Source organism: Pongo pygmaeus, chromosome 18 (genome assembly GCF_028885625.2).
Source record: "Pongo pygmaeus isolate AG05252 chromosome 18, NHGRI_mPonPyg2-v2.0_pri, whole genome shotgun sequence".
Lineage (NCBI taxonomy): Eukaryota > Metazoa > Chordata > Mammalia > Primates > Hominidae > Pongo > Pongo pygmaeus.
In genome coordinates this window covers 2,679,355-2,698,126 of record NC_072391.2, presented here as the reverse complement: position 1 = coordinate 2,698,126, position 18,772 = coordinate 2,679,355, and the positions used below count along the sequence as shown (strand labels likewise).

The following is an 18,772-nucleotide window of genomic DNA, read 5'->3' as shown; positions in this document are numbered from 1 at the left end:
GAGGGGCGCGGAGAGGCTGCGCTGGTCCCCCAGCTTCCCGGGCCCGCCGGGGACCGCGCAGCGTTGGGCTCAGTGCCCGGGGCCACGCGGGTTAACTGGAAAGGGCGACGCGCGCCCCTATTGCTCAGCCGCGGCGCGTGCCTTCCCTGCGACGACCCTAATTGGCTCGACAGAGTCCCGCCCCCCAGGAGCCCCTCCCACAGTAGGCGTGGCCCCGCGTGCCGCAACGCTCCTAGAGTGGCGCGTCAGTCTGCACTCAGCGCGTGGGCTACGAGGCTGGGCGGGGCGCGGCCGGATTGGTCCAGACGGTCCTGGCTGATGACCGTCTCCCGTGCCCACGCCCCAAACGCGGTCTCTGGCCTGGATGTGCTCGGAGCTCAGGAGGTGCAGAGGTTCGGAGGGCGAAAGGGACCTGGCTGAGATCTGGGTCTTGAACCGCGGGCTCGGCCCAGCATCCCGGCAGCGTGCGCCCACAAGTGACTCCCGGCCGGGCGCGGTCTGCGGGATCGCAGGCGCCGGGTCTCATCTCCCGTTCACACACGGGACGAAACGGGCCACCCCCACCAGCTCTGAGAGCATGCACCTCCAACTCCAACCCTCCCCACATGCCCGACCCCCCAACCCGTAACTCAGACACCTGGGAGTCCCCCTTCAGCGAATGCCCACACCGCGGGCAGGCCTGCACCTCACCCCGCAGTCAGGGCGCCCTGCATCCTTCTTTGTAAAACCCATAGCTGCAGAGGGAGCGGAATGGCGAGCGGAATGGGAGCCCAGCGGGAGTGAGTGGTGGGGAATGATGGTGGCGAAGGTCACACAAAGCAGTGAATTCACTTCGTGTCACACAGAACTGCTCATGTTACGATAGTTACTTTTGTTATGTATTTTACCACAATTTTTAAAAAGCAAACCCAAACCAAGAGTGTTTCCCCCACACCTCAAAATCATCCTGCAGCAGCTCCCTGGCCCAGCTCTCACCCTGACCCTGGGCCCCTCTCCCACCACCCAGGGGTAGCCCTATGGACCAACCACCTCGGCCAGCCCCTCCCCGACCCACCAGCCAGGGAGGTGGGGCGCTGGTCAGTCAATGGGGCAGGCCAGGCCCAAAGGCTGGCCCAGGGCTCACCAGTTCTGGACTGGGTGTCCCGTCTGAGGAGGGATGACCAATATGCCAGCTCTGGGGTTTAGTTGAGGATGGGCACATCAAGCACTGACAGCCAGCAAGCTGGGCACAGGTGATGCTCAACCTCCAACACATCGGCTGAGAACCTCACCTGCCTCTCCCTGCCTGGGAGCCCTGGCAAGACAGCTCCTCTCCCAAGCCCAGCACAGGCAGGCGCTGGACAGCCACTTCATGAGGGGTGCGCGGCTGTCAGGGCAGAGGTGGGTATCCCTGCACCCCACATCTCTCGGGAGGTCAGGATCCACATCCGTCGCCTGCTTTCCTGGGCTGCCCCTGGGGCTTGTGGGCTGAGATCAACCCCTTGTGCCCTGCCCCAGGCCCTCCCTCAGGCGAGGCCCTGCCCAGGCAGGTGGTTGTTCCCTGGCTGTTCCCTTCCAACAGGCGGGGCCCAGACCATCCTATCTCTTTGGACTTGGAGAGATTTCCTTAACTGGGCTTTGCAGCAGAGGGAAGAGAACAGTGGCAGAGCCAGGTGCGTACCTCCTGTACCCAGGACAGCACCCACCCCAGAACCCAAATGGAGAGAAAGTCAAGACAATCACCCCTGACGTGGGGCTGCACCAAACCCTGATGTCTGACCCCACTGTGACTGTCCTCAGAGCCAAGAGGGCTCCAGAAGCCCGCCCGCCTCGAAGCTGTTCAGGGGGCCTCATGGCCTGTGTTTGCCACATGGGTGTGTGCCAGGGCCAAGGGGACACAGAAGATGGCAGGATGACACTAATGGGGTGAGCAGGGCACATTGGTGCCTCCCATACTGCCCTCCAGCACCAGGCAGGGTCACCACAGCCGGCAAGCTCCAGGCCTGGGGATGGGTGAGGAGACAGGGTTATTGAGAAGAGAAAACAGAATGCTGGTCATCCGTGGCACTCAGGGCTAGGCAGGCCAGGGAGCAGAGAGCAGGGGTCCCGGGCTCAGTCTCCCTCCTGGAGGTCAGAGCGGAGCCCTTGGCACTGTGCCCTGGCCCAGAACCAGGCTGTGGGCTCCACGCTGCACACCCAACTCAGGTGCAGACAGCAAACCCCTGACTGTCCACACTCCCTGTGCCCGGTCCCCTTCCTGCCTGCTCTTCACCCCCACCCCACGGTGGCTTCACCCCATGGCACCAGCCAGACTGCCTGCCCTCCCTCCCACAGTGACATTTTCCTGGGGTCTGCAGGTCTCGGGTCCACTTCATGCAGACAGGCCCTGTCCCCCACTGGGGCCCAAGGCCCAGGCTGAACTACAGCCCAGCCATCCCACCCCAGGCCGCGAATGCCTTCCCCAGGAGGGCAACCAAGGATGGTGCCACATGTGAGCACAAGCAAAACCCGGAGCCAAGGCGAGTCCTGCTGGGTGCACGTTTATCCCAGCCACTGCCTCCAGGGCTGCCGCACAGGCCCTGGGCATCATTCCAGCAGGGCTCCCGACTCACTCCCTGGAGACCAGCTCCCCAACCACCCGGCCCTGACGGCATCCAGCTGCGGCCGGGTGTCCTCTCAGCTGAGGTCCTTGTCACTGCCTAGCTGCCTCCGCCTGCCACACCAGCTCACCCGAGATGTAGGTAGCCTGGACGTGAAGGGAGTCGTCGAGTACCACGAAGTCTGGGACAGAGCCGGGCAGTGAGTAGGGGGCAGGAGTCAGGCCGCCTACCTACCCCAGAGCTGCTCCCCGACAACCCGACGCTGGTGGGGAAACCGAGGCCCAGGGACACGACTAGTGCAAGACACCCTGACCCATCACAGATGGACAGAGGTGCTGGACAATGCTCCCCGCAACCCCTTGCCTGGCCTTGTCTGCAACACCAGAAAGCCTGACCTGATGGCAACACGGGGCTACAACTGAGGCTGGCAGCCGGCAGCCCACCTGAGAGGAGGGAGCTAGGGAGGACCCACCCTCCCTGGCCCTGTCCAGGCCGCCCCAGGAAAAACAGAGTCTACAGGCAGGGCCAGGCTGCCCGGTGACCCTGCGACGGGCCCTCACCTGCGTCAGCACCAAAGTCCAGGGTCCCCTTACTCTTCTCTAGCCCCAGCAACTGGGCGGGGTGCAGGGATGCAGCCTCCAGGGCCGACTCCACGCTGCAGCCTGCTTGGGGGACACAGCTGGGTGACGGTCCCCAAGCCCACATGGCTTTGCCAGCAGCCCCCCCAACACCCCAGCACTCCCTGTCTCAGGGACTCTGCAGCAGGCTAACAAGGACCCTGCTGGTCTGCCTGTCACCCTGGGCCCAAGTCACCAAGTACCCACTGCCCAGGAGCTCCTGTGGGCAGGGCTTGGGCTACACTCCAGGCACCCGGTCCAGCCCGTGGGGACCCACCAGTCACAGACCACCTAAACCCGCACCCATGCTGCTCACTGACCTGTGGCCTGCAGGAAGTGCCGGACACAGACGTCCATTGGGGCTATGCTGCCACTCAGCGTCTTGGTGCCTTGAGAGCAGAGAGGGCAGGCTCTGGGGGGTCGTGGGCCACCTGGCATGCGGGCTGGGACCTAGGACCCAGTGGGTCAGGGCGCTCACCTGCCACGTAGGCCGTCAGACCGTCCACTTCCACTTCCTGCTGTCCCAGTGTGTGCCGGCCGTTGCCCAGGCCCAAGGCAGGGATGGCATCGGTGACCAGCACCAGCCCTGGGGAGAAGAGGCTCAGAACCTGCCAGCCCAGTCATCCTACCTGCCCCGCCCACCTGCCGCAGCTTACCCTGGGGGTGGGCGCGGTGGGCGATCCGCAGGGCGGCGGGGTTGGTGTGCGTGCCATCTGCAATCATCCCGTAGAAGATGCAGCGGCCCGCGGGCAGCCGGTCACTGGTCAGGAGCCCCACGATGCCTGGGTCGCGGTGGTGGAACTGCGCAGGGTTGAGGGAAGGGATGGCTGAGCGACAGCAGGGGCTGCTGGGACCCCAGCCCCGCCCCTGGGGCCCCACAGCACTCACAGGCAGCATGGCGTTGAAGAGGTGGGTGATGAAGGTGGCTCCGCTCCACACAGCGTCCTCTGCCGCCCGCAGGTCAGCCACTGAGTGCCCTGAGGGACCTGGATTCAGACTTTGCACCTGGCCCAGGTCCCCCAAGCAGGCCCACCCTGAGCCAGCCCCTCACCTAGGGACACGCAGATGCCACGGGCCGTCAGCTCCCGGATCACCTCGTGGCTACGGCCCAGCTCCGGGGCCAGCGTCACGATGCGGACATTGTCCAGGGGCCCATAGGTGGCCAGCAAGTCCTGGAAGGCATTGGCCTCGAAGGAGCGGAGGTGGGCCTCGGGGTGCGCGCCCCGCTTCTCCCGGCTGATGAAGGGGCCCTCCAGGTGCAGCCCTGGGAGGAGGGAGCAAGTGGCTCCAGCAGGTCCCTGCCCCACCCAGCCCTTATCACCTGCCCTCCCCACCAGCTGGGCATCTGGAGGGGTTGGGGCTGTCAACAGGTCCCACAGGAGCCTCCCAGGGTGGGGGCGGGGAGGGGGTCAGCCACTCACCGAGGACCCCTGCCCCATGGGGACCACCACTCTTCACAGGGATCTGAGGAACAACCTGGGGGGAACCAGCTGTTAAAGCCCTGTCCCCCACGGCCCATTCCCAGAGGCCACAGCCCAGCCAAGGCCAGAGATCTCGGGTCAGAGTTCAGAGCCCGGCACCCAGCCCAGCCCCAGCCGCCTGTCCCCTCACAGGGGTCAGGGAAAGCAGAGCTGGCAGAACTGAAGGACCCATGGCAGCAGCAGGAAGAAATGGTAGGTGTGTGGGCTGCCAGCGGTCCCTGGCCATGTGGGCAGGCTTGTGGGCACTGAGAGTGGCCCTGGGCACAGCAGCCCAGGGAGCAGGGCTGGGAGGCAGGAGGCTCCCAGGAGCAGCAGGGACCCTGGGGCAGAGCTCAGTGTGGGCATGGCCAGGGCTCAGCACTGTGCGGTCCACACCATGGCTGGAGTTGGACACCATCAGGAAGACCGAGAGTGTCAAGGAACGCGGGGACATGGGCTCACACCACACATCTCAGAGTCTAACAGGTGGGCAGGCAGTCCAGCGCACACTCCCTCTCTCCAACACAGGCATGGGCCAGGGGGGCCTTTCCAGAGAGAAGAGCTTCAGGTGAGGATGGTGGCTGGGTTGTACCCTCCTCTGAACTCCCCATCCCGGAATGGAATTTCACTCTTGTCGGCCAGGCTGGAGGGCAATGGCAAGGTCTCGGCTCACTGCAACCTCTGCCTCCTGAATTCAAGCAATTCCCCTGCCTCAGCCTCCCGAGTAGCTGGGATTACAGGTGTGCACAACCATGCTCGGCTAATTTTGTATTTTTAGTAGAGACGGGGTTTCACCATGTTGGTCAGGCCAGTTTCAAACTCCTGACCGAACACCCACCTTAGCCTCCCAAAGTGCTGCGATTACAGGCGTGAGCCACCATGCCTGGCCAACAGTAAGACTTTTAAGAGCCCTAAACCCGGGGGCGGGGTTGGGGGGGTTAGCAGAGGATGGAAGGAAGACAGCCAGACTTTAGGGACTTGGCAAGAGGACACTGGGCAGGTCTGGGGGAGTGCACACAGTGAGGGAAGTGACCCCCACAGGCTCAGGATGGTGCCTTGAGAAGTGGGGTGACGTGGGGACCAACAGAAGAGTGCCTGCCCTGAGTGTGCCAGTTGGGCCCCTGGGGAAGTAGAGCAGACTGGCCAGGGTAGGTGTGGGCACGGCGGGAACTCGCGAAATGTGTGTTCTCAAGGTGCTCAGCAGGGTGCCAGCCAGGCCCAGCCCCTCTGACCACTGCTAGACTCTTCTCAGGGAACCCAGCCAGCCTAAGAGAAAGGACCCAGGGATCCCAACCTACGGGTACCCCCATAAAGCCCCTCCTGCAGGCTGGGTGCCCCCAGCTGGCCTGCTGACACCTCTTCTGAAAGAAAGCACACCACCAAGGTCAGCAGGCAGCCTGGGCAAGCCTCGAAAGGGAGCCGGAACAAAAGAGGACAGGGCCAGGCAGGGAAGCAGAGACTACGAGGAGAGATAGACAGGGAAAAGGGCCATCACGGACACCCTCCAGCCAACAAGAGGTCTACTGTCCCTAAAACAAGAATAGGATGGCAGAAAAAGGAACACTGGGCTGGGCACAGTGGCTCACACCTGTAATCCCAGCATTTTAGGAGGCTAAGGCGAGCGGATCACCTGAGGTCAGGAGTTCCAGACCAGCCTTACCAACATGGAGAAACCCCATCTCTACTAAAAATACAAAAATTGGCCAGGCGTGGTGGCTCACGCCAGTAATCCCAGCACTTTGGGAGGCCAAGGTGGGCGGATCATGAGGTCAGGAGATCGAGACCATCCTGGCTAATATGGTGAAACTGCATCTCTACTAAAAATACAAAATAGCCATGCGTGGTGGCGAGCGCCTGTAGTCCCAGCTACTTGGGAGGCTGAGGTAGGAGGATGGCGTGAACCTGGGAGGCGGAGCTTGCAGTGAGCCAAGATCGCGCCACTGCACTCCAGCCTGGGCGACAGAGCGAGACTCCATCTCAAAAAAAATAAATAAATAAAAATAAATAAATTAGCCGGGCATAGTGGCACATGCCTGTAGTCCCAGCTACCCAGGAGGCTGAGGTAGGAGAATTGCTTGAACCCAGGAGGCAGAGGTTGCAGGAAGCCGAGATCGTGCCATTGCACTCCAGCCCAGGCAACAAGAGCAAAACTCCATCTCAAAAAAAAAAAACAACATTTGGCTGGGCACAGTGGCTCACACGTGTAATCCCAGCACTTTGGAAGGCCAAGGCAGTTGGATCACCTGAGGTCAGGAGTTTGAGACCAGCCTTGCCAACATGGAGCAACCCCATCTCTACTAAAACTTACAAAAATTAGCAGGGCACGGCGGCAGGCGCTTGTAATCCCAGCTACTCGGGAGGCTGAGGCAGGAGAATCACTTGAACTCAGGAGGCAGAGGTTGCAGTGAGCAGAGATCACGCCATTGCACTCCAGCCTGGGTGAGAGAGAGAGACTCCATCTCGAAAAATAAATAAATGGCCAGAGAGGGGAGTGAAACAATCAGGAGGAAGCCTGGAATTGAGTTAGAGCCAAGAAACAAAGCAAAGAACACTCACGGCAAAGCAAGCAGAAATGGCAGCTGAGAAGATGTCACTGGGCCACACGTCCCTTCACACCACCCTGATGACTGACTTACATGGCTATTCTCATCACAATTATGGGGAACTACTGGGAAAGATGAGGGGAGAGAAAGGGGCTAAGAGGACTCACGGAGCCATGAGGGCACTGATGTTCAGCTCTCCTGGTGGAAGGCAATGGATTCTGCCCTAAGCTGAAAGACTGAGGAGCAGCCAGCATAGTTTTTAGAGCTATGGGGGCAAATTCCAAGAGTCCACTGAGTTGAAAGTGATTGTCCCTAGGGTGGAAGCTGGCTGGGGCAAAGGGCTGCTGTTCTTCCTCACAAGTCCTATGGATACACAGGCTCACTAAAGATTAAAACAGGAAAAAACAAAAAAGCAATGGCTGAGTTTTTCTAGAATGGAGTTTTAGAAGGGAACAAGAGGGCGCTACATAGAGCACAGTAAAAGATCAACTGAGGGGAGGGGAGCCAGGCACACTCCAGGCAGGTAAGCAGCTGGAAAGGTCAAAGTGTAGAGGGCGTGTGGGGCCAGAGGCAGGGGCCTCGCTGCCCCCTGGAGGTGCCTGGCTGCCCCCTGGAGGTGCCTCACCTTGGCTCAGCAGGTGACCGACTTAAAGCAGAGAACAAAGTGATCTGACCTGTCTCCAAGTACCGTAGCAAAGGGCAGGTGGAAACCCCCCAGAAAAGAGAAGGTGGTCTTAATGGACCAGAACAGGACAACAAAAGACCGAAGAGGCTTCTGGCAAAGTGGCCATCCAATTCCACCCAGGGTGAATGGGCCCTGGAAGAGGTGGCGTGCATGGCAGAGGGGAGACCCGAGTGAAGGGGCCTCCAGTTTATAAGATGATCTAGGCAGGAGGCCTCCCAATTCCCACCCTCAATAGTTGGCTCTCTGCCTTCATCCTGTGTGTGCGCCAAGGGTAAGACACCTGCACTGCAGTGGATGCTGGGAAGAAAACTAAGTCCTACTTGTCAGAGACTCTTCCTAAGGAACAAGAGCCATATTTCGTCCCATGCTTGTGCTGGCCAGAGATGTGCGGGCAGTGGGGGGCACAGTGGGGACAGGCGGGCAAAGCTTAGCAGAGGAGGCCTGGGGAGCAGGCCAGGGCCTTCTAGGCCAAGAGTTTGGGGGCAGGAGTGGGGAATGTGCCTGGGGACAGAGAATAGGCTGGACAGGTAGGAAAGGAATGCTGCCGGTGGGGGCGGGGCAGAGGTGATATGCTGAATCCTGAATCTTGGACAGGTAGCTCTGGCAGGCCCCAGAGCCCCAGAGAGCAGCTGTGAGAACCAGGTGCCAGTTGGCAGCAGGTTTTTGACATTTGACTCTGTGTGGGGAGGGCTGTGGGGAATTTCCAAAAAGACATCCATGGCTGATACTGAGTGGTTAACACTCAGCATCTCACGCACGATGCTGAGCACCCAACACTCCTAAGACATGCATGCTGCCATCATCCTCACTTCAGGTTTGAGGAAACAGAGGCTCAGAAAGGCAGAAGGGTGTCCTGAGTCTTCCAGCCGATACATGACATCAGGAGGCCAACGCCAAATCCAGGAAGCCTGAGACCAGAACCCACACACCACCCCCATTGTTCCCAGCTCTGGCTCTGCCCACACACCAAGAGAGGGACCCCTTGGGCATATAACGCAAGTGGTGATCCTGCAATGAATCCTGTGCTGGAGGGGAAAAACGGCGGGGGCTCTGGACAGAACTAGAACACAGGCAGCTCAATTAAAGTACTGTTAACAGTGTTCATTTCCTAAACTCACTAACTCTTGTGGCTACATAAGAAAATATTCATTATCTTAAGAAATAGTTAAGTATTGGCTGGGCACCATGGCTCACGCCTGTAATCCTAGCACTTTGGGAGGCTGAAATGGGCAGATCGTGAGGTCTGGATTTCAAGACCAGCCTGGCCAGTATGGTGAAACCCCGTCTCTACTAAAAATACAAAAATTAGCCGGGCGTGGTGGCGGGCGCCTGTAGTCCCAGCTACTCGGGCGGCTGAGGCAGGAGAATTGCTTGAACCCAGGAGGTGGAGGTTGTAGTGAGCCGAGATCACACCACTGCACTCCAGCCTGGCCGACAGAGCGAGACTATGTCTCAAAAAAAAAAAAAAAGTTAAGTACTAAGGAATAAACAGGCACAATGGGCCAGGCACAGTGGCTCTCGCCTGTAATCCCAGCACTATGGGAGGCCGAGGCAGGAGATCTCCTGAGCCTAGGAGTTTGAGACCAGCCTGGTTAACATAATGAGATCCCTGTCTCTACAAAAAACTTTTTTTTTTTTTTTGAGACGGAGTCTCGCTCTGTTGCCCAGGCTGGAGTGCAGTGGCGCACTCTCAGCTCACTGCAACCTCTGCCTCCTGGGTTCAAGCGGTTCTCCTGCCTCAGCCTCCCAAGTAGCTAGGACTACAGGTGCATGCCACCACGCCCAGCTAATTTTTTTGTATTTTTAGTAGAGACGGGGTTTCACTGTGTTAGCCAGGATGGTCTCGATCTCCTGACCTCGTGATCCGCCTGCCTCGGCCTCCCAAAGGGATTACAGGCGTGAGCCACCGTGCCTGGCCGAAAAAACTTTTTAAATTAGTCGGGTGTGGTGGCACAAGCCCGTAGTGCCAGCTACTCTGGGGGACTAAGACAAGAGGCTCTCTTGAGCCCAGGAGTTCAGAACCAGCCTGGGCAACACAGTGAGACTCTTTCTCTACAAAAAATGTTAAAATTGGCTGGGCATGGTGGCACACACCTGTAGTCCTACCTACTCAAGAGGCTGAAACAAGAGGATCGCTTGAGCAGAGGAGGCTGAGGCTGCAATGGGTTATGACCACACCACTTTACTCCAGCCTGGGCCACAGAGAGAAACCCTGTCTCTTAAAAATAACAAGAACTGGCCGGGCGTGGTGGCTCACGCCTGTAATCCCAGCACTTTGGGAGGCCGAGGCAGGCGGATCACGAGGTCAGGAGATCGAGACCATCCTGGCTAACACGGTGAAACCGTCTCTACTAAAAATACAAAAAATTAGCCGGGCGAGGTGGCAGGCGCCTGTAGTCCCAGCTACTTGGGAGGCTGAGGCAGGAGAATGGCGTGAGCCCCGGGGGGCGGAGCCTGCAGTGAGCAGAGATCGCGCCACTGCACTCTAGCCTGGGCGACAGCGAGACTCCGTCTCAAAAAGAAAAAAATATAACGAAAACTAAACAGAAAAAAACAGACATGTTGGATACAACCTATTCTCAAGTAGTTCAGTAAAAAACAGTAGCACAAGTACAGCCAAGAGAAGCCTGAATGGTAACACACAGCAAAGAATTAACCCTGTAGAACCTAAGTAAAAATTAAAATAAAAAAAGACCAAGGACAACCAAATTTCTTCCGGGCAGGAAGGAAAGTGGAAGCGTGAGGCAAGCAGTACAGGAGCAGGGGGAGTCTCTTCTAGAAGGCGTATTCCACTGAGTCACACATCAGACAAGTTAGGGAGGAAGAGCCTGACCAGGGACTGTCGCTGTGCCAATCACGTATTCCCCTGCGACCTAGGTTAAGGGGATGGTGTCTGAAGCCTGGAGGCAGCCAGAGTGCAGTGCAGGGGGTGGGGACGGCCTATGGCTCAGAGGGTGCTGAGCCAGCAGTGTGGAGACAGCTGCGGAGGACAGAGGGTCTAGGGAGGCCAGGCAGAGTGACAACTGATAAAGAAGCACAGGGGCGGGACCCAGGCCCAGGTCGGGTCAGCAAAGGAGACCAGACTCAGGACCATGGAATACGTGTTGGGGTGGGGCGTGAGTTTGAAAATGAGGGCGCTGGTGGCTCCTGGAGCCCCCTCCACCTCAGCCAGGGAGCTTCACCTCACCTTGTGATAAACCTCCGGTGGGGAAGTGACCAGGGTGGGGCAGAAGGAGGTGACGCCGTGCGACAGGATCCTCCGGGCCACCAGAGCAACCCCCGAACACACGTTCTCCGTAGCTTGAGAGAAGTCAACACCAAATCCACCTGCGGCCACAGAAAAGGAGGTGTCGCATGGAGCTCAGAGCTCCTCTCCTGGGTTCCCCTGCCGGCCCCGGGCCGCACCGTTGATCTGCACGTCGATGAAGCCGGGAGCCAAGATGCGGCCCCCGCAGTCCCGCCGCTCGTCGGCCACGCGCCGCTCCTCAAAGAACAGCTTCTCCGGGTCCAAGATGCGGCCTCCGCGCACCCACAGATCCTCCCTGCGGACGCAGCGGGTGGGCGCTCGCATGGCGGGCCTGACCTCGGCCCCGCACCCTGCATCCCGCCCGGTCCCCGTCCCCGCACCCTTCTCCCCACCCGGTCCCCGGCCCCGCACCCTGCATCCCGCCCGGTCCCCGTCCCCGCACCCTTCTCCCCGCCCGGTCCCCGTCCCCGCACCCTGCCTCCCGCCCGGTCCCCGGCCCCGCACCCCGCCCGGTCCCCGGCCCCGCACCCCGCACCCCGCCCGGTCCCCAGCCCGCGCCCACCTGAGCAGCTTCCCTCCGCGCAGGATTCGGCAGTTAGTGAACTGGAGCACCCGGGCCCCCGCCGCGCCCTGCTCGCCGCGCATCGTGAGCCGTGTCGGGAGCGAGCGGCTCCGGAGCCCCGCGGCGGCCAAATCCCGCGCCCGGTGACGAACCCCAGACGAGAGCGGCGGGCGCGCCCACGTGACCCTCAGCTGACTGAAGCGGCGCGCCACGTGACCGCCGCGTCCACGTGATCGGACCGGCCCACGTGACCGGCAGCACCCGGCGCCAGCCCGCCCCCGCCCCCAACAAGCTGAGCAGACACACGCCCGTCACATCCAAGAACTTTATTGGACACAGCTCCGCGCAGGGCCACGGGCCCGGCGGTGAGGGCGGCTCCATCCAGGAAGTCTCAGCAACAGGAACCCACAAGGCGACACTCTAGCTAAGGTTATAGATAGCTGGGAGACAAGGGCCGCTCCGCAGACGCAGGAACAGGCCAGATCTTTATAAATAAACATCCAGTAAAGAGAAATGACAATTCTAAATCATCCGCATACACAGAGCACTCTAGGGGGTGGGGCGCCGGGGGCCTGGAGGGGCGATGAGTGGGCCCAGATGTCCACGGCACGGGGCGGGCGGGGGCAAGGCCGGGGAAACGGACGATGGGCACTAGGACACTGCGCATGTACAAGACCAACTACTGGGGGCGGCGGCCCCGTGCGTATGTGTCAGGCTGTTCGTTCTGGAATGAGGAGGGGTGGTCTTTACATAATATTCTGTGGCTGGTGGGCTCGGAGAGGGTCTACTTTGTGGAGAGGATGAGGGCGACGATGAGACCGTAGAGGCCGAGCACCTCGGCGAAGATGAGAATCAGGATCATGCCCACGAATAGTCGGGGCTGCTGGGCGGTGCCCCGCACGCCAGCGTCCCCCACGATGCCGATGGCAAAGCCGGCTGCCAGGCCGCTCAGGCCCACGCTCAGGCCGGCGCCCAGCTGGAGGAAGCTCCTGGGGGCGAGAAGAGAGGACTGACATTAGCAGCTTGCCAACCAGGGGGAGACAGAGGGAGACAAAGGTCCGGGTCACCACCCACAAGTGAACCGCCCCCCTCCCTGCAGTCCTCCAGCCCTGTGCAGGGGCCTGACCCAGTGCTCACTTGTAGAGGTTGATGTCCTCATTCAGGGAGTTGGCGATGAGGACTGCCACCACCAGGCCGTAGATGGCGATGATGCCAGCCATGACCACTGGGATGATGGACTTCATGATCAGCTCTGGCCGCATGACAGACATGGCCGCAATGCCGGTACCACTCTTGGCTGTGCCATAGGCAGCGCCCAGGGCTGTGGGAGGAAGGCGGGGTGAGCCCACAGCAGTATGCAGGCCAGTTGAGGCTAGGACCCCAAGGTGTAGCTTTGGCACAGCTGCAAGGGCCACCCCAAGTTATCACATGCAGAGGGAGAGCCGAAGAAGGCACCCAGCCCAGGGCAAGAGGACCCAGAAGGAACAGCCACAGGCAAGCAAAAGGAGCCCGGGACGGCCACTCCTCCTTCCTCTACGTGAGGCCCCCACCCTCAGAGTCCAGCTCTTCCTCCAGCAGCAGCCCTTGGGGCGGCGTGGCCCATCTGGGGCTCCTGGCTCTGCAGTGAACCCACCTGCCACCCCAGGGAGCCTCAGTGCAGCCTCAGCAGCCCCCATGTGGGGTCAGGGTCAGTTGACCCTTGGGGCTACTGCCCAGGACAACATGCTGGAAAAGCCACCAAAGGTCTTGGGGATGGCAAAGCCACTGCTACAGGGTGTGACCAGAGGGTCAGAAGCAGCTGACCTGGCCACTCTTGTCACCCAGGCCAGAGCTCCCTTGACTCACTGAGTGGCCCAGGCCAAGCTCCCCAACGCTCCCAGCCCCAAATATTCCCCCAGGAGGGCCAAACGTTCTGCCAGAAAGGGCAGCTCTCTGCACCCTCAGCCACACAGCAGGCCTGAACCCTTGACAGACTTGAGAATCTTCTCTAACCAGACAGGAGACAGGGTGAGCCAAGAAGAGGATGGGGGCAGAAAAGAAGATGGGGATCATCACCAGTCCAACCACGAGGCCTCAGCTGACCTCCCAGAGGGGTCTCCCCTACACGCAGGGTGGCTCCAAGCACACAGGAGCCTGGCCAGAAGGCCTAAGCCTCCCACCGCAACAGTGCTGGTGGGCTGGGCTCCAGGGTGGCCTGTCTCCTCCAGAGCTGTCCCTCCTTCCTCTCCCAAGAGAATGTTGCCTTTCTTTTCAGTTCCCCTCTCCTGGGTCCGATTCTCGAAGTGGAGAATTCTGTGGACACAGCAGTGTCACGGGGGCTCATTTGCCTTTCTGACTTCTGCCAGCTGCCCTCCAGGGCCACCCCAGGGGCCTACTGAGCTGCTTGAGGGGACTGCACTGGCAACTCCCTGCCCCCTCTCTGCCCACAGCACTCATGCCATCGTCTTTTAGGGGAGCAGATCAATAACCAGCCTGACTTGGCCGGGCGCAGTGGCTCACGCCTGTAATCCCAGCACTTTAGGAGGCCAAGGTGGGCGGATCACCTGGGGTCAGAAGTTCGAGATTAGCCTGGGTAACATGGTGAAACCTCGTCTCTACTAAAAATACAAAAATTAGCCAGGAGTGGTGGCGCATGCCTGTCATCCCAGTTACTAGGGAGGCTGAGGCAGGAGAATCGCCTGAACCCGGGAGTGGAGGTTGCAGTGAGTCAAGATCACACCACTACACTCCAGCCCAGGCGACGCAGAGAGAATCCGTCTCAAACAAACAACAAGAGTGAATCTCTGACACACACACACACACACACACACACCAGCCTGACCTGCAGAAGACTACATAGGTCAGAGATGGAAAGGACCACGACTACCCCTACCGTTCCTCTTCATATTTTATTGATATATTTGGGCCACAAAAGTTGCCTACCCTGTGCCCCAGCACTGAGCAGGAGTGAGGACACAGGCCCGGTGACCTCCAGGCACAAAGACACGCTCCAGGAGAGCAGAGAAGAGGGTGCTGGGGAAGGGCTTCACAGACAAGTATCCCAAGTTGGCAGGAGAGAGGAGTCACAGAAAAATAAGGCAATAAGACAGGGGGTCTGGACAGCACCTGCAGAGGCACCCAAGACGATGGTGCTGGGTATCCAGGGAGTGACTAGAGGGAGGGAGGAGGCTGGGACCTGGGCCAGGGAGCCACACTGCCTCCTCCACGCCACCGTGGAGGTGCCCAGACATGCCGCGCCAACACCCAGTGCACCTGCAGACTGGGGCCCAGGGCCTGTCCCAGCACCTGTCCTGAACTCCTGGTTACAGAGCATTTTTTACCTGGCGAGCATATAGAGCAATTACAGTGCATTTTAGGGGCTCCCACTGCACGCCCAGGACCACATCTGACTGCATCATGTATGCACAAGAGACCAGAGCATGACGGACACGTGGGCAGGAGACTGAATACAAGGAACTCAGCAACCCAAGTAGTGGACCCTGTGAGGCCACTGTCCACCAGAGGCAGGAAGTGAGCCAGGCCCTTTTCTACAGAGGGCAGCAGAAAGAATCATGTGGCTGGCAGGGGGAGGAGGCACCAAGAGGAGCACAGGGAAGAAAGGGATGGCCACCAGGAGCGGAGTACCATGAGCACCCTGGACTCCAGTCCGGAGGCCAAGCCTGACCAGACTGCAGAAGGCAGACCTGTGAGCAGCACTAGGCTCAGCAGCCACAGCAAGAGTGGGGGGCCAGAAAGCAGTTGCAGAAACACAAGCATAAAATACAAGGCGCTTGCCAGCAGGGAGGAAGTCACAGGAAATACGGAAAAGGAGCAAATGACAACTTCTTGGAGGACATGATGAAGAAAGAATCAACAGGACATTTGTCATGAGAAAAAATGGGAAGCTGGGACAGGGGCCTGCAAGAGGCTTGTGGACCTCATTCGGTTTAAGACCAATCCGTCAGTGCCAGGCAGGCCAAGGGCCAGGAGCTGGGGACGGAGCTGGAGGTTGGCAACAGCAGAGGCCACTGGAGGGCAGGGGGCTTGTTTAGGTCAGCACAGCAGGTGAAGCCAGGTCCTAGAGGAAAGCATGATGAGAAGGCAGAAATGAAGTCAGAAGTTGGGCCAGTCATGGTGGCTCACACCCATAATACCAGCACTTTAGGAGGCAGAAGCAGGTGGATCGTTTGAGGCAACAAGGAGTTTGAGACCAGCCTGAGCTACATGGCGAGACCCTGTCTCTAAAAAAAATTAGCTGGGCATGGTGGCCTGTGCCTGTAGTCCCAGTTATTCAGGAGGCTGAGGCAGGAGGATTGCTTGAGCCTGGGAGGTTGAGGCTGTAGTGAGCCATGACCACACCACTGCACTCCAGCCTGGGAAACAGAGCAAGACTCTGTCTTGAAGAGGGAAAAGAAAAAAAAAAAGAACAGTTGATTGAATTGGCCAAGTGAAGTCAGAGGTCAGCTCCTAGAGAGCCATAGTAAGAGCCAGGGATAAGCAGGAAAGGCCTAGGCCAGCCATACCGTGTTCTCAATTTCCAGACACCTACTGGTCAGGCTGTCCGAAGGCCTGTGTAGGTCTTGATGGAGAGAGAGGAAAGGAGCTGGATGCAGAAAAAGGGCTCGGTGGACAAACTCAGGGCTTCAAGGGCAAGCAGCAACAGCTTGAATTTAAGTTCCACATGGGCGGGGATCCCATTTTGTTCACTGCTGTCCTACCAGTACCTGGCACATAGTAAGCACTAAATCAAGATTGGTTGGATGAATGAGTGACAGCCACAAGCTAGGACTCCACAGGTGGCCAGGCAAAATGGAATCTCTGGAGGCATTCTGGGGGCAAAGAACAGAGGAGGCTGGGGGGAAGGGCTCGGCAGTCCGCTGGGAGAAGCCTTCAGTCAGTGGAAAGAGCAGGCGGTGCCTAGGGGGAAGGAGAAGTCTAAACCACTTCTTCCACCACAAATGACCCCTTACTTACACACGACGGGAAGGGTAGGGCTCACTCACGAATGGCAGACAGGCCCAGGCAGAAGGAGGCCCGCAAGAGAACAGAGAGCCCTAAGCCCCCACCCCACAGGTGTTTACAGTCAGCAGAGACTGTTTGGAGTTCAAACCCTCCACATACCTGCACTAGGAGCCTCCCCAGGCCACCAGGCAGGGTGGGGCAGGGCACGGTCATCAAAGCTAAAACCAGACCTAACCACGGAGGCGGAGATCAGACCAGACCAGGCCAGGCCAGTCCACGGAGGCTGAGACTGGGCCAGAACTTAACTCGTGGGACCCACATTCCTGGGCCTAGCCCTAGCCCAAGTGCCATTCTCCCAGGGAGACCAATTGTCACTAAATTGGACGCCCAGGACCTGTCAAGGCCCAATTTGAAAAGCAGGGTGCCATCAAGAACCCTAGAAGGCCCCTTCTCCAAGCCCAGGGAAGCCCCTCCCAACTTCAAGCCTCAGGGAAGAAAAGGAAGGTCATTCATTCATCCCTCCATTCATTAGGACCAGAACTGGAAGCCTCAGTCCTGAGGACAACGACTGGATCCCATAAACTCGGACACCCATGCCACCCTCTCACCCACCTCAGAGCACAGACCCTCTGCAAGCTACACAGCCCCGCCAGCGCCGACGCTGCTGTCTCCCCGCTCCCTCTACTTCCACACACTCCCACCCCTGGGTCTCCGCGGGCTCTCCGAACCAAGCCCTCAGCCTAGCTTTCGGAAACAGCCCACACAGCGACACGGGTATTGGGCAACGGTAACCAGCTCCAACCGGAAGTACCTGCCTGTGGGTGAGACCCACCTGACCCCCGGGGCCGGCCGCCATAAGGGCGAGGGCTGTGGACCTCCCGTGGGGGACAGGGGCTCCCCACCGGCCGGAAAGCTCCAGAGACCCTTCTCCGGGGCGTTCCTGGGCCGGACCCGCGCCGCCGCCCGCGCACTGGGGCCTTCGAGGTGTGATGTCACCTGCCTGCAGAATCGGCCCGCGCGCCGCCCCCCTCGCGCCCCCACCCCAGCCTCCCTCTCGCCGCTCCCGGGGCTAAGATGGCAGCGGCGCCGCCGCCCCACCCCCGCACCTGCACGACCCGGCTGGCAGGGCCGCCGGCCCGGACCCCCGAGACTCACACCCCGGCCAAGTCCGCACGCCCTGCGCCCCGGACCCCCGGCGGCTCCCCGCAGCCCTCGGGGCGCCGACCCCCGCCCGCTGTCACACGAGGCCCGGGCGCCCCCGACCGCTCGGATTACGTCAGAGTGACGTCACACACCGGACCCCGGCGAGCTGCGGGCATGAGCAACGCGCGCGCCCCCGCCCCCGAGTCCCTCCCGCCGCGGCGCTCACCGCTGAAGACCATGGCGGCCGAGGCGCCCATGACGGCGAAAAACGAAGCATACTCGGGGCCGCTCTTGGACTCGGACATGTCTGCGGGTGGGGAAGGGGCAAGCTCTGCGGGCCGAGGCGGTGGCGGAGGCGGGAACGAGGACGGGCCGGGCGCGAAGGTTGGCGAGCGGGCGGCGGCAAAGGCGATCCGGCCCGTCAGCCGCTGCGCTCTAAATACCAGCACCGCAGAACAAAATGGCGGCCGCGGCCGCGTCACATGACCTGGGCCCCGCCCCTGAGGGCCGTACCACTTCGCACCGTGGGGGAGACGAGTCCCCGGGACGCCCGGGCGGCCCGTTGACCTCCCCCGGGCTGTGCTGCCCGCCTAGCGACCTGGCCCCGGCGTCCGGCCCCGCCCCGCCTCGGCCTCCGCGGGTGTTTCCGGGCGCCGCCGGCCTCTGGATCCCCGCAGCGTTGGACCGGTCTCGCGCCGGGGCGGGGTGGTGTGGTGTGTGCTTCATTAGCATACAGGGCGGGGCCTCGGCGCCCCGCCTCCTCTGCGGCTGCGCGTCGTCTGCAGGTGTTCGGTTCCCAGCGACGCTTTTCTTTGTACCCCTGGCGTGAAGCTGCAGGCCGTGGTTTCGCGGCCTTGCCCCCAAGGCGGGGCCTGACTCCTCCGGGCGCTGGTCTTCCAGGATCTCCCTACCAATCCTGGGCGAGCTAAGGGTCCCAGCAGATGTGCGGGGCGCGGGCCTCCTCTGCCTCAGCGTCCGGAAAAGCCCCCAGCCCA

At 60.5% G+C, this 18,772-nt stretch overlaps 3 protein-coding genes across 7 annotated transcripts; 1 reads left to right on the top strand and 2 right to left on the bottom strand.

Moving 5' to 3' along the window:
- Nucleotides 1–856: 856 nt before the first annotated feature.
- AMDHD2 (amidohydrolase domain containing 2) lies at nucleotides 857–11,923 on the bottom strand. Of its 5 annotated transcripts, XM_054454846.2 has the most exons (11): nucleotides 11,694–11,923; nucleotides 11,290–11,426; nucleotides 11,072–11,211; nucleotides 4,618–4,672; nucleotides 4,248–4,460; nucleotides 4,085–4,173; nucleotides 3,853–3,997; nucleotides 3,675–3,782; nucleotides 3,517–3,585; nucleotides 3,140–3,241; nucleotides 857–2,760 (listed from the first exon to the last, which is right to left on the bottom strand). In XM_054454846.2, the coding sequence occupies exons 1-11, from the start codon at nucleotides 11,774–11,776 to the stop codon at nucleotides 2,672–2,674; spliced, it is 1,230 nt and encodes a 409-aa protein (XP_054310821.1). In that variant the 5' UTR covers nucleotides 11,777–11,923; the 3' UTR covers nucleotides 857–2,671. The 5 variants fall into 5 exon arrangements, with proteins under 5 accessions (XP_054310821.1, XP_054310822.1, XP_063510992.1 ...); XM_054454847.2 differs by lacking the exon at nucleotides 3,517–3,585 and having other exon boundaries at nucleotides 11,694–11,906; XM_063654922.1 differs by lacking the exon at nucleotides 4,618–4,672 and having other exon boundaries at nucleotides 4,248–4,368; nucleotides 11,694–11,884.
- On the top strand, nucleotides 1,192–1,909 carry CEMP1 (cementum protein 1). Its single transcript, XM_054454849.2, is given in 2 exon segments — nucleotides 1,192–1,676; nucleotides 1,678–1,909. Coding segments are annotated over 2 exon segments (717 nt in total).
- An 81-nt stretch (nucleotides 11,924–12,004) lies between the features above and the next one.
- Nucleotides 12,005–18,391, bottom strand: ATP6V0C (ATPase H+ transporting V0 subunit c). The gene is made up of 3 exons (XM_054454850.2): nucleotides 18,004–18,391; nucleotides 12,831–13,014; nucleotides 12,005–12,682 (listed from the first exon to the last, which is right to left on the bottom strand). The coding sequence occupies exons 1-3, from the start codon at nucleotides 18,080–18,082 to the stop codon at nucleotides 12,478–12,480; spliced, it is 468 nt and encodes a 155-aa protein (XP_054310825.1). The 5' UTR covers nucleotides 18,083–18,391; the 3' UTR covers nucleotides 12,005–12,477.
- Nucleotides 18,392–18,772: the final 381 nt, after the last annotated feature.